The sequence below is a fragment of the Centroberyx gerrardi genome, chromosome 15, assembly GCF_048128805.1.
Source record: "Centroberyx gerrardi isolate f3 chromosome 15, fCenGer3.hap1.cur.20231027, whole genome shotgun sequence".
NCBI lineage: Eukaryota > Metazoa > Chordata > Actinopteri > Beryciformes > Berycidae > Centroberyx > Centroberyx gerrardi.
Window position 1 is genome coordinate 9078901 of NC_136011.1, and position 15309 is coordinate 9094209.

The 15309-nt window shown below is 45.2% G+C and overlaps 1 protein-coding gene across 1 annotated transcript in view; it reads right to left on the reverse strand.

Moving 5' to 3' along the window:
• The window catches only part of ptk7b (protein tyrosine kinase 7b), a 77059-nt gene extending 61998 nt beyond the window's left edge, over positions 1-15061 (reverse strand). Inside the window, exon 1 of the mRNA XM_071922580.2 lies at positions 14518-15061. Within this exon, the coding sequence (XP_071778681.2) occupies positions 14518-14638 (121 nt within the window). The 5' untranslated portion in view covers positions 14639-15061. The remainder of the gene's footprint in view (positions 1-14517) is intronic.
• Positions 15062-15309: the final 248 nt, after the last annotated feature.

Consider the following 15309-nt stretch of genomic DNA (forward strand, 5'->3'; position numbering starts at 1 on the left):
ATTAGCAGACCTCTGCACGCAATGTCTATGCTATATGAATGGCGATTTCTGGTGTGCATAGGCTTTGGGCAGGATTAGTGAAACCAGCAGCAGCTTACAGGAACATTGCCATTTTCTTTAAATTTGAGTTGCCTATTTTTTTTTGTGGTATATGTTTTCAATTAAAACAAAAGCAAATTAAATCAGGAAAAGCCTCATGTAACAACCAAAACAGTGCAATAATATATGATGCTGTAACCACAAAGCACTTAACTAAACTCCAACAAGAACAAGAAGTATGTAAACTAATCAGGGTATTAATATGCTCGCATTCATAGGAAAAAGTGACTGTTTGAGGCAGAAACCTAATAAACATGAAGTCAGTGAAACCATGGCAACCCACCCCATCTTCACAGTCAAAGTGAAGGGAAACTGATCAAGATACCCATCATCCACATCCGTCCACCAGGCCGGGTTTTTGCTGATTTCAGATTTGGCATCAAAGGCTGGTGCGTCGCAGTTAGAGCGCTGCGGTGGCGACGCTCCGGATAAACACATTCATCTGAGAGCATTGAAGGACGGGCCCTGGCTCACTCACATCACCTGATCCACAGAGAAAATCAGATCAGGATCACAGGATCAAGTTGGCATGTGCCAGCGCCAGAGAGAGAGAGAGAGCGAGCTGGGAGCACGAAGGGGGAAATGGAACAGAGTTCAAGAAGGTGAAGATGAAGATGAAGATGAGGATTACTTTACTGGCCGATTTACACACAGCGGCTGGTCTTTATGCATATCCCTCCAAGCACACATAGTCGCCTACGTATACATTTCTTCTGAGAGGCAACTGAGCAAGTTCGCCCACAGTTCTGCCCCCCGTGAGCATTTCGCGCTTCAGCACCTTGCTTAAAGGATAAGGCCAGTGTTTTTTAATGCATTGCTTACCGTCAACAAATCCTATGAAAATAACAAAATCAGCAATGCGTTTGCTCTACTCCCGTTACTTTCTGACTTCCCATGTACCGTTTTTAGCCGTCAACCCGGAAGTAATTGGCTCCAATTGTAAGCTAAAAACCTTGAAATACAGCTCACAAAGACATAGTTTCAATTTTAAAAATCGCTAACTGTTACCACGAAAAGTCAGGCTACTGTAGTTATTACCAAATCAAATTCAAATGGGAACAAATTCTTCATTACGCCGGGGACGATTTTCGGTGCTACGGAACTACTTTCCTGAGATCGCAAAGTGTTTACAGCCGGCTTATTAAGTTGTTTGAGGAAAAAGTCGGCTGGCCCAGTGCATCGTGATGATGAAATATGCTGCCCAGAGCAACAGCATGGCTCTTTGACGTGTTTTTAATCGTTTTTTAAATACAATGGAGTTCTATGGCTGCTGGGATATGGCTTCATTGGGCACCGGCTACATGGACGAGACTTGCTGGCAAAACAAAATCATTGCTGATTTTGTTATTTTCATAGGATTTGTTGACGGTAAGCAATGCATTAAAAAACACCGGCCTTATCCTTTAAGGACAGTACAACAGTGACAACATTGACCAACCCCCCCCCCCAGTCACCAGTTCACAGCTGGAACACGCTGTTGTTGTTGTTGCATCGCACTACTGCCCAGTGTTTTGTTCTGTAGAAAATCAATTCAGGTACCCATCTTTCAAGATGGAACCTTTCAGGCAACAATTTGCAAAGAGACCGTAAATGCAACAAATGGATCCTTTGTGTGACCTTTAATCCTTCATTAGGCTTTTAAAGCTGACAGAGTTCCGCTTGAGAGCTTACACTTCAGTCTGTAGTGGCTCAAAATGCGCCTCTCTTTCCCACTCTGTATTAGCCTAATGCTTATTAGCGGCCATCTGCATTGAAATATGAGCAGGGTGGCTGACCTCAGGTTCTCTCTGACCCTCTAACCTCCCTCCCTCATGTTCTAATGTCCTCCTGTTGACCAAATTAGCGGTTCACACACTCTTCATTAGAGCATTTTCTAAAGCATAGTGAACCACTGTCCACATTTTGGAAGCTGGAAAGCTCTGCAGTAACCCACCAAAGAGAGTGCAGTGGACAGTCTGCGCAAGAGGAAACCGCCATAAAAGTAACTTTGAAATACTGTTTGCAGCCCAAACCACCTTTCACTTCTTTCTGCTTTCCAGCTGTGACATGAAAAAGGAGGAGGCAGTTCATCTTCGACTCGGGAGACGTAAATTCATGACTGCTACAAGTTTTTGACTGGTCAATTGTGGGTTCCTCATGTTACTTTGGGGAATATGTTGAACTTCCTTGCCTCAGTTGGAACTACTTAATAGTTCAAAAGCAGCGCTTCTGTCTTCAAGTTACTGCCTTTTGCCTTTGTATGTTTCAGTGCCCACATCAAAAGAGAGCATAATTAAGAGATGAATCTTAGGGGAAGGCTTTAAACAAATGACAGTGCTATCATGGGTATTTTATAGTTGTCCACAGTAAGACTAATGTGCTCTGCCTAAGCTTTAAAAAAACAATGCCTAAGAGCACCGGTTACGCCTTCCTTCCTTCCATAAGCATTTAATATAGTCATATTTCCAAAGTAAACCAACCATTTACCAGAAAATAAGGTGCCAAGTAATGGCTTTGGGAAATGCATAGACTTAACCATTATGAAAATCCCAAACGGCAACCTCAAAAGAAAACATTTATAGAAATAATGTATGTGTGTGTGCGTGCGCGAGTGTGCGTGTGTGTGTTTATTGAGGGAAACAGAGTGCAAGGGGCCAACAGCTCGGGGAGACTCGGGCCTGTTGCGCGCCTTTAATGCACGCTGCCACGCTCAGCATATTCTGTGAACGTCTCTCACCATTTCCTTCCACTGGGGAACGCGCTCATGTTTAATGCCTTTTGAACAGCCACAGAGTTTAGAAAGAGTTACAGTGCCAGAAAAGATCAAACAAAGAGCGGGAGGGGGGGGGGGGGGGAAGCTGCAGGACATCCACTCTTTCTCTTGTAAGAGATGAGAAACATTTGTGCGAGCGTCTATGAATAGCAGTGCTTGTTTAATTCATGACTAGCCTCTTTCTGCGAGGTGTTGTCAAATTCAGCCCCAGCTGGCTGCTAATCTGAAGGCCTGCTTATCCATCAGCGGGCCTGATGTAAGGATAACCACTGCTTTCATCAGGATACAGTGATGATCAGCTTCTGTAACATTTAATGCAATCAAATTAAAAGCCAAACAGATTTTTCAAACAAAATTACTTGAAATGGAAAAATGCAGCAATTTCCCCTCAAGGTATTTATCAGTGCTTATGAGTTAGGATAGAGAACTAAACGGGAAACGCTAAAACGAGAGCACTCAGCATTACTACACTTCAGCATAACCGCTACCATTTGACATGCGTTTTCTTCCACTTGACTTGAGCATGTGAGGAATGGAGCAATGAGTGGTTGATTGTCATTCAAGACACGTACAGTTCGAACATAACATTTTTGAGAGCGGATAGCGGGGGTTCTCTACCCTTTTTTTTTTTTTTTACATCAGAGTGCGAGACGCTTGCTGTTCCCGAGTCAGAGGGTAGTCTTCTCCTTTCAAAGTGCGCCACCATCGATCTGCATGTTCAAAGGGCGTGAGAGAGAAACAGAAAAGGAGAGCGAGAAAGAGAGAGAGAGAGAAAGAGAGAGAGAGGTGCACCCGGGGCTCATGTGTCATCTGACCTCATTTTAAGACGGACCCGTGAGGTTGCAGGGAAGGCAGGGGTGTACCTTTTCACGGCAACCTTTTCTTTCCTTCCTCCAAAATGACAGAACAAGAGGGCCCACACAAAGAGGAGTAAGACGTCTGCCTGGAAACCATCCACACAGAGATGAAAGAGGCCTGGTGAAGTCACGGCACAAAAACGCAACGGGCAGAAATACACAGCCCCATTACCCAATAATGGTCCGGCGTGTTTTTCCAAAAATTACAGAGAGAGAGAGAGAGGGAGAGCAAGAGAGAAGGAGAAGGTACTCAAGACAGCGTATATTAAATGAGATGAAGGTTTAATACACATGCAAGGTAGATGATTTGTCATGCATATCATCATGCAGTATTGGCACTTGACTTCATTAAGGCCATGAGTTCTTCCTGAAATTAAAAACCCAAACGTTAATCACATACGGCCCTTCAAATTTCCTCTCAATACACCACTAAGAGGCTATGCTAATGGAAAAGGAAAGCAGGGTGAAACAGCTGGGCTTCCATTGCCCTTCTCATATATTACAGTCTGAATCACAGGCTTTGCATTTTCTCATGCAGCCATGAACTCACTTAGAATTGCATCCCAGGATGAGGCATTGCCAGCCATGCGTAAGGAGGAGAGAGAAAGAGATGAATAAAAAAAAGAGTAAGTGTGTATGGGTGCGAGTCGGCGACTGCAAGTACATGGGTCTATACTTATACAGAGTGCCACACTGACCCACTTCAGCACAAACACAGAGCGCCAGGTCTGCCTCGTAGTCTGGCTTCTTCCCCAGTCTGTCAGTGGAGACACACACCAGGACAAACAAAGCGCTCACTATAAGATACAGAGACAGATATGCTCCTGCAGATGCACGTGCCACATGCACATACCACACTAACACATGCTTGCACATACATACACACACACACATCGCCTTTCCTGAATGGCGTCAGTCTGCGTTTACATATTTTCTAAATTCCAGAGTCAGTGAAAGCGCTGTGTGTTCGGCAGCGCGGGGGCCCCATCTGCACCACAGGAAGTCAGCAGCCAAACGGCCGCAGGCCTCGTCCTTCCACGGCTGTCGTCCAGACCCTTAGGGAGACCGCAGCCTTTGCCCTCCCCCCTGACCACACACACACAGAGCCGGGGCCCTCGACCACACAGTTCAGGCTGAGGAAAGACAGCACCGCGGCCCTCTGTCTGGGTCTTAACCCGGTCGGGGACACAAAGTGGTGGTGAAAGCTGTGACGCGCGGAATAGGGAGCAGGCTGCCGAGGTCCTCATCCACTCTGACGTAACGCCAGGAGGAAACAACCACAACAAAACATCCACTTCCTCAGCTATCTGGCACAGGAGCAGGAGTTGGGGGCCCCCGTCAGACACAACACTGCATTTCTATCAGTCGTCACCCCAACAGATAGTGACAGGAAACACCGTCCTGTACTCCCTGATCAACAAGGCTGTGTTCGCTAGCTGCACCTGCACAGAGCAGGCTATTGTGTTCTGTGTGCATGTGCATGAGTGCGTGTGTGTGTGTGTGTCCTCTGTAGGATTTGAGCAATGTGGGTTTTTGTAGGCTGATACCAGTACCAATATTTTTTGACCGCAGCTGCTGATAACTGATATTTTGTGATGACAGTATCCAAAATTAACTTTTTGGCTCACCGGTCAAGGGATAGTAAACTAAAACAATATACCTGCCAAGAATAAGTTCTACTGGCCAAAATGATTAGTTTCACCCTACCTGTTTCCAATGCCATTTCATGTGTAGAATCAGGTACTGTATGTTAATTTAAAACTTGGTCACTCGCGTATATAGTGGATCAAGTTTGTAATTCATAATGAAGTGTGACAAAGTTTGAGAACAGGCAAAGACCAAAGACTGTATATAACCAAGACGCTCAAATGTTATTGTTTCAAAAAGTTACTGTAGCCAGTTTGGTGGGTGACCCTTATTGATGATAAGACAGCATTTGGTGCTTGGCGAGTGTAAAATTCCGGACCCTGTGTGCTGATATTCAATATCTTTATATTTGACAATTTTTATGCCAAAAAATGCAACACGTTTCAAGGATTCAGTGTTTCCCCCAAAATGTTATTCTTGGCAGGGTGGCACAACCTTTGAAACAGCATTTAGACCATGCAACACTACAATTTTCCATTCAAACCCAGGATAAACATATTCATGCATACTAGTATTGATCAATTATACAATAAATCTATAATCATGTATGTATGTAACAAACTGCATCGTATTGTACGTGAACAACGATGACTGGCAGATATCAGATTTTTAACAAAAATATCGGCCTGACATATCAGATATATCAGTCTAACCCTCGTTCTCTGGGATTCAAGTCCAGTCATTCACCACAATACCAGAATGGAAGGATGGGGGAATCACACAAGACAAACAGGAAGCAGGTTGCTATGGCAGATGTTGCTGGTCTCACCTCTGACCCCTTGTAGCACTGGTGAGAAAAATCACCAATCAAACAACAGAGCATTTCTCCTGTTGTGACCTGCTGTAAGAAGCAGAAAGCTCTGGATGAGGTTTGGTCACAAATGGGCACGGGACCCGAGCCAGAGGCCTTTTAAGGGGTAAGAAGCCAGACTCCACTGTGTCAGTACAGACTTGGGAGAGACAGATGTTTTTGGATAAAGAGGCAACTTCCTAAAAGCAGCCACCGAATACAGTCACGGGCTCTTGTCAGCTCACATCCCATCAGGACAGCCTCTTCCCAAACACAGAGTAACGAGTTGATGTTTTAATGAAACTTCCTCACGCAGCAATCGTCAATTCAATTATTCAGCCTCTGCTGCGCCATCCCTCTGTCGGAAAAGATCAAGTAAAACACACTGATGTCTGGCTTAACGCAGATTCAGAGGGAGTGAGGACAGAAAGAGGAGGATAGAGATTTAAAAGGAATCAGTAGTCGGAAATGGCATAGCTAGAGAAACTGTGGGAGGAACAAAGCGAAAGGGAGAGGAGGAAGGTGAAACAGAGTGCGAGTACAGAAACAGAGAGAGGACAAGATGAGACGAGGAGGCTGGTCTGGCTGTTTAATTAACGTAATTAAAGCCACAGAAAAGAATGATGCGCTCCGTGTAATGAGCTCCCTTCTCTGCTGTAGTAATTACTGTCCACTAACACGGAACAATGCTGGACATAATGTGCTAATGCCATTGGGTGTATGGGCTGGAGGAGAGGAGATGTATAATCATTAAACACGGCTGGGCAACAGACCTCAGGTCAGCAGAGGTTTCAACGGGTGATTATGTGACCAATAAATAAATCTATGGAACAATTAGCCTCACTGTTAGAGGCCGATTACATGGCAAACAGCAGAAGATACAGAAGTTCCTCACAGGAGTCCTGACAGGAGCGACTGAGAGAGGCAATAATGGAGGAAAAGTTAAGGAAAAATCCACCCTAAAACACTGTAACACTGTTAAGAAAATGGTGATGTACCTTGCATTTCTGGGCCCATTTTGTTTGGTGGTACATTTTAATTATTCCCGCAGATCATATTTTAAATCTGAAACAACAGTAAATCAACGGTGAACATCAGGTTTTGGTGTCAGTCCCTCAGAATCAGAGAAAGGGCTTCTTTCTAGACTCACCGTTTTGCACATCATCCGGGGAGAAATCCATCATAGAAGAGTAAGACAAGAAACCAATTTCTCTACAGACAGTAGACTCAATAGTCCATAATGCAATGCAACCACAAGACATGTTGTGTTTTGAGTAAGGCCATGATCATAGACACGACCCAATGTTCACAAATATTTGTATGCTATATATATATATATATGCCCTACAGCCACCTTTGATTGAAAACAACAACTGCACACCCCTTTTCTGGGGGAGGAGGAGCACAAGGCCACACTAGCAAATGTGATATTTTAGACCAATTCCACACTGTTACGCAGTGGGGGCTGGTGTGCAATGAATTTGACTCGTCCGGCCAGCAAGCCTATACCCACTGCAGTCCAAAGCCAATGTGTGCCTTTGTTTTTTCTGCAAATGTGTCCTTTTGTCCATAAGAACTTACAGAAATTTGTGTCGCAGCAAGTATAGGCCTACTGCCCACTTAACCACGTAAGAGTAACTGAGGGTGGATTTTTCTTTCAAAGAAAGGGAAGGAGGAATAAGCTCTTGACTGATTTCAGAAACAAAGTTCTCAAAACGTACAAACTGTAACTTACTAACCTACAGCAAAGTGATGAGGGAAAGGGAGGATTATGAAAAGGTAAAACTGTCAAAGCAAGCCTCAGCGTGTTTGAAGCCATCAGGCTGACAGATTGTGATGGAGCTGATTTTTATAAAAGGTTATAGTAACTGTTAAAAGCTGTGAACTCTCATTGAAAAATCTTCCTCTTCCACATGGACACACTTTGCTCTCTGCATGTGTCCCACTGCATTCATCTCGCTGTCAGAGAAACATTAGAATGGTTGTCTTTGGATATAAAAGCTGGGGAGATATAATCACATCTGACTATCAACCCGGATTCAACAGGGATATCATGGGTGGTATGGGTTGTGTGTGACACCTCTTGCTTTCAGATTTGGCAATGGTTGTGACATTCAAGAGCAAATGTAGGCATGCAGTACGCCTATCAGCCATCCCCGCTTGTCAGTCATGTTAAGTCAACATTTTCTTAGGCTTGCTTGTCACGAAAAACACACAGAAATATGCAACAGTGAGGCGTCTCCAAAATCCATTTTGAAATGTTTTCTTTGTGCCTGAAGTTCTTTGAAGGTCCCTTTCAAAAACTCACAAGAAATATTGTTGTGGTGGGAAATTCTTCTTTGAGAGGAGTTGCTGAAAAGATACAACTGTGCTTTTCCAAGGCCTGGCAGAACACTTGAGGTACTGCGGCGGTTGGTTCACATCCAATATGTATGAGCGCCGCGGATTCAAAGAAACCAGGAAGCTCTAAAACATTCACATGCTCCCAGTGCCAACAGCTGATAAAGCCACCAGCTTCAGTCATACGCCACGCTATACGTTGCCTCCATGCTACGGAGTAGTCCCCAGATCCAGGGCTTTAGTCGGGTACTCGGGCTAGGAGGTTAGCACTGTATATAGGCTGCCATGGAGACGGCTCTGCCCCTCCTGTGGCCTAGGAGCTCTGCTGTAGTCTACCACAGCTGAAAGACTAGACACAACATAATGTGGAGCACTGCCAGGCACCACAGACATCTAAAACACCCAGCTGACAAGCAAGCTGGATGATATAGTAAATCAGCACAGATAGGAGAAGGTAATTGTATTCTCTCTACACAACAGAGTGGGTCCTCCGCAGGGTCAGTTGTAGACAGCTGACCCCATTCATTTGGAGATCAAACATAGTTCATGGCCCTTCCCATTAAACACCAGTGGCCCTTTCAGCCTGTTTAAATCCGCTGGTGTGGCGGGGAGGAGCTGAGGGCTGATTGAGAGCTGCCTCATGTCAGTCTGCCTGTGGCCGTTGCTATGATGAGTTCATTCAGCCTTGGGACACAAAGAGTTAATGGCTGCTGGGATTATGCAATGGCATGCCAGACGCCGCCTCCCCCCTCATCCCCCTCCTCCTCCCCTTCACACGGGCTACAGCCAAATTAGGCATTCCTGCACGTTTCAATCAGATGCATTTGAATGCAGCGGCGGCACCACACATGCTTTGGCACAGACGTGGGAACAAAACAGGGATTTGGTTTCACTCCTAAAGGCGAGCTGCCCTCACCCAGGACTCACACCTGGCCTGCGGGGAAAGAAGTTGTCATAAGGATTTACGGTGGTCGGAAGGGTGATATGTGCAGAGTGTCAAACTAGTAAAAACATCTGTATTTATCATTTTTAAAGTGCACATGAAACCATGAGTAATCGCTCATAGTAGATAAGTGATCCAGCAACAGCAGATTAGACAGGGTTACAGTTAAAGAGGGTCAGAAGATGTCAGCCAGTGTATCTGATAAAAGAATAATCATGTCACATTATTGCAGGATCAAGAACTCCTGTTTTCAGCCATTAAATTATAAACATGCAAACATGCTACTGCCTATATGCAAGTCTTGCTCCAAAATGAGACATTTGATGATATATAAGTGATGCCAAATGTTAAAAAATGAATTGCTGGTATTAAAGTAAAATTCATCACGGCATACCATTCAAATTCAAATAGCTGAGATGAGGACTTTGTAAAATAATATACAGGCCTAAGTAAACTACAAAGCCAGTCTGGCATACCATCTCACTAAAGCATGGAAGCAAGGGCCATGAGTAAGCGCCATAAAACAGAACATTGTTGAGAATAACACAACAAAGACAAGAGTGGCGATGGTGGGTTGGGGTCCAAGCTATCCAGTCCACCAGCCCAGACAGTGTGGTGTAGGCAGGCACCAAGTCAATAGGAAACAACAGACATCCTTCCAGACAAGGCTGTCAACCACAAGGGGCAACAGACCAAGAAAGATAGAGAGAGAGAGACAGACAGAGTTCTAGGCCCTACTTCAATCACAACCACGGGGTCCTGTTCCAGAGCCAGCAACACCACAAACACATGAGCCAACACAGTCACATGCACTCGCACACATGCACACCAGCTAAAGCACATGGGCCATTAGCTACAGTAATCATCATTTAAAGTGAGTAGCATTAGCCTCGCAGTCCCTTGTTGATTTGGCTTTATTGATCACGCAGAGCCAACAGAGGCCACTGAGGGCAGTGGTCATTATGCAGGAGTTATTTTCCTGTCCCAGGCAAAGGAATGTCAGGGAGATTCTGCCTTCCTGCACACATCAGTACGGCCATTAAGCACCGGCACTCTTCCCACTGAGGCTACATGCAGAGGCGGCGGTAACCTATCAACGTCCTGGCCTGCTCATGTAATGGATGTCCATGCAGGACGAATCTGAGCCAATGCATTTGAACGCAGCACCATTTCTATGAACTGGAAAACATGCTTTGATCCCCTTCCACTGCTCGAAACCACCTTATTTTTCTCTCTCTGTTTCTCTCTCTCTGTCTCATCTCCGCCTCAGGCTGATGATGAGCCAGTTGTTTTTTGGCAAGCATTTGATCCATAACTTCAAAATGACTCCAATCAACACATCTTAGAAACACGAGTACAAAACTCAAGTGGAGGTATGCTTTTTTTTTTTCATTTCTCCTCCAAATTATTTTATTTATGAGGAAAATAAGGAGACGATAAGATGGAGGAAGAAGGAGGTGAAGGAAGAGGTCAAGTCTGAGAAACTGAGCAGCCATGAATGTAACTTCTGAGTGTGTGAGAGAGGATCCTCCCCAGGGAAAAGAGCCCAGCGGTAACTTTGGTCCGTCTCTAATGGAGTGAGTGCAAACGGCACATACATCTGGGTGAAAAAGGGGGCTCTCAAGTTCAAAAGGCTGCACCTAAAGTTGGGTAAACATTGTCTGATGAATGACCAGAAACAAGAGCCGTGGAAGACCTTCGGGAATCCTCCCCCAGTTCCACAACTTGTGTTACCGATGCAGCCCTCTGATGTGCAGAAGAACCTCACTGAGAAGCAGATCTATTTATTCGACTCTGTCCATCAAGCTTTCTCTGCGGCGTGTGAATGGCTTTGTTGTGTTGTCACGCTTGGCTCTCAGAGTACAGCCAGCTTTGGCTAACTTTGAAAAAGCCCTGCCAAAGTTACCCTAATGACCAACATTTCTTCCTCTTATAAGGTCTATAGGGGACTACATTTTAAAGCACCATTTTCAACCCCATCTTTTTCCATCATACCGACTCAAAAAAAATCTTGCTTCACAAATTGCTTCACTATAGAGCAACTTACATTTTGCTTGCCTTGGTGCAGCTCTCCAATACAGTCCTATTGGGCCAATAGACACTCCAAAAATCAACCCAAAAGCATCCAAAGCATGTCTTTTTCAACACATGGAAGCTCTATAGTAAAGCAACTGACAAGATTCTGGTCAGAATCGATTGGTATGATGGACAAAGAATGACTGGAGTTTTGCTTCAAAGTTAAAAAAAAACCAAATCAAACTGTCTTAAAATTGTTTTGCCATATGATACAAAGTAAATCACGACTCCCATGCGATGTATGCATATAGTTACAGCAGTTTATTGCACAAATATAATAGCTGCCGATCAAAGATACCAATCACAAATGCTGAGCTCCCTATTTTTGTAATCCATTTAGATCTACCACAAAAAAAAGAAATACTAATCCAGACAACAATCTAAATATGATGATTGATGTCCCCCTCAGGATTACAAAACTGTGTGTATGTGTGTGTAAAGGAAGCTATTTCACTCCTCACAACAATCTATTCCTGTGTTTATTTACATCTTTTATCCCCTATGAATCTCGGCATTCACAGAGTCAGGACCAGTTTGCAGCCAAACAGCCTTTGGCCATGGCAGGGTTAATAAAAGCCAAGTGTATGGATTTTAACAGAAAGCAGCGGCAGGTGGGCATGCCAACAAAACATCCAGAAAGCCCACATGGTATCTGCTCCGCCCCGGCCTTCAGACCTCGAGCTGATACAGTACAAATGTTATAGATTAGCTTTATGGGCCCTCTAATCATGGTAGTGGAACCACTGCTTAGTAAAACACTCGTCTGCACAAATGCTGCTTTCAGGATTCCTTTCTGCTACGCCAAGCTTAGACTGCATAATACCTGCTTCCTGTATACAAACCTCTGGGCAAAAGACAGTCCATTTGCTGTCCAGTTTACAGGCGGCTGCGGAAGATGGTGTGATGATTCAGAAAGTCAATAAAGTCGCATTCAGGAGGGCTCGCTTCTGAAATTCATGATGAAAATTTCAACTTGGAGGCATAACTCTTAAGTCGCCGTGAAGTGAGTATTACTTTGCATCAGGCATCAAAATTATTAACACGCTTGGAGAACCGAAATGCGGATCTTCTCCAGCCGCACCATGAGTTAGGGAGATCAAAGACGAGGGCCTGAGAGGAGATGAGCGCGTGAGGATGTTAACTAAACATTTCAGATCTATCTCAGCTGCTCGGCACTAAGCCCAGTCATCTTTTCACAGAAATACCTCAGGTCTGAGACTCTGTTGATGAAGCAGGGGAAAAGGGCGGGGGAGGGGGGGGGGGGGGGTGAAAAACACAGGGAGAGAGGTGGGGAGGGAGGGGGAGGAAAAGGGCATGGATGACATTGGCTGTAAGGGGGGAGGGGGTAGATGCTGCATTTACATTATAGATGTTTAACTTCATAAGTGCCTTTCATCTGCGCTGAGAGCTGCGTCAAGAGCACTTCGCTGGTCAGCTCCAAATGGAAACCAGATCGAGATAAAGAACCCAAAAGCAAAGACTGGAATGGTAAAACGGAGAGGTTATTGTAAAGACAAAAAAAAAGAAAAGATATGGGTAAATATTTGATCACGGCGCCCAGATTCTGTAGATCGGACAACCCTGCAGAAACATGGACTGTTACAGTGTACGGTGTATAGAAATAAAATCGCTGTACAATCACCGTCTAACAGCGTTGGGAGTGCTGCAGCCCGCTCTGTCCCTTTTGCAGTGCATTCACAAGAGAGCACTTTAAAAAAAAAGAGGAAATTTCTAAAGCGGGCTCACATGCGAGGCTGTCGTGACAGTACCTGGCTTGGCTCTATTCATGCCTCTTATAAACAGGAGCCCAGAGCAACCTCCCTCTCTCTCCTGCTGCCTTACACACAGAGGATACATTCATCCCTAAGTGGGCACCATGAGGAGGCTGGGGGGGGGGGGCAGACACACTTCACCTTTAAGGGAATTTTTTCAGGCGCTGTGAGTATCATGGCTACGCAGACGGTGCAGGCTATACTGCTCGTCTACATTACAGGCTACATGTAGAGATCAGATAAAAATTCACCCCGTTTTGACATGATGAGCTACGAGTTTGTGAGCCTGATCCTTGGCAGGATAATAACATTCCCCTGCACAAACTAGGAAGGATCAGTGGCCCTTTTCTTGGCTTTCCTTACACTCCGCCGAGGTTATGAACTTTAGAGGCTTCAACAATCTTTTTAGCTCCTTTTTTCTTTTTTTTGGATAGTACTCTACTGTGTTTGAAGCACACCAACCCAGGATAAGGCACTGCTCTCCATCAGCACACATGACTGGGACCCATGAAAGCATGCCAAGCTCGGGCTCAGACAGGCAGCTCAAAAATGCAAACAAGGGAGTTATGAATATGATAATCAGAAATGGCGTATCCGATGTGTTGTGCGAGGTTGGAAGTACACTCCTGGGAATACATAATGGGGGGGTGATGGGGCTGCCTTCAGTGATAGATGGAAACCCACTATCATCCTGTAATTCCCCAGTTCTAAATGGGGAAATTTAATTACTGTGTAATTGCATAGGCTACTAATACCCTGATAGACATATTGTTTAAGTGATAACAGATGTTCTTTGGAAGAGTTGCGTTTTCCTATAACGTTCTCAAACTGGGGTGTGGGGGTCGGGAGGCGCGTGGGGTCCCAAACAAAATGAAGAATAGTTTAATTTGTCTAGAATGTAATTAAACAGCAATTATCCCAGTCAGACAATGCATAACAATGACAATACTAATCATAGGTTTCACTCTCAGCGGCGTTTTCTCCTCGCGTACAGTGCAGGCAGTTCTACAATTCAACAGTCAATCAACAACAACAATAATCTCCCTGTATGGGGGTCCCCGGGGACAAAAGCAGGGGGTCTATATGAGGCTCCCTGGGGCGTCGTGTCTTAATGTGTGTCTATGTGGAGGTCTGTGGTAGGAAAATGTTTGCGAAGCCCTGCTGTAACGTTATACAGCATCTAAACAGAGAGAAATTGATGTGCGCGCGCCGTACAAAGTGTCCAGGAGCTTGTTACCAACCTTGGAGGCAGATAATACCGACGGCGTAGAGCGTTTCCACCGGTGTCTTTCTCTTGTTGATCCCCGTGGAGTTAGTTTTGCCTTCCCTCCGCCGGTTTTCGCTCTTGGGTGATAGATCCATGATTGTACGGTGCTCAACGGCTCCCCGGCGCTGTTCTCCGGCTGTGGGAGACCCGTAGGGAAAAGGGAGCGTACAGGGGATCCGTGCGTCACCGCGCGCGTAAAGGTAAGCTAACCCCCGCTACCTGTGCAGGTCTCCCGGGAGAGCAGACGGCCTGCTCACCTGGTTGTTTTGGAGACTAGGAAAAAGGCAGAAACATGTGGGACTGACAGCAAAATACTACGCTACGGTCTAGGCTAGCCAGGCGAACGAGTTACCGAGGAGTTAAGACCGCGAAGCCCCGGTGAAAGTTTGTAGTTTAGACTTCCAGGCAGCCTACGGACCGGTTGATAAACAGGAATTTACTCTCCAGCCGGACATTACAACCCCGTCTGTCTCTCCGCCGTCTGCCTGCGTCCAGAGCCGCCGACCGCCGGACCAGTTCAGCCTGCAACAAGAGGGAGTTTCGCTCCTCGGTGCTTCCAACTTGGCTTCCTCCCACTCGCTTTTTTTACACCAGTGTCAAGACAGCGGGAATAAAACACAGCGCTTCCGGTTACTGTTTTAAAAATAAAGGCCTTATTGATTCACATGTTGCAACGTTTTTTTAATAAGCGTTTGAATAAGATAGTAGTAAATGAAAATATTATTGCTGTTTCCCCCCAAAATGTCCTTTTCGCAGCATATATTCC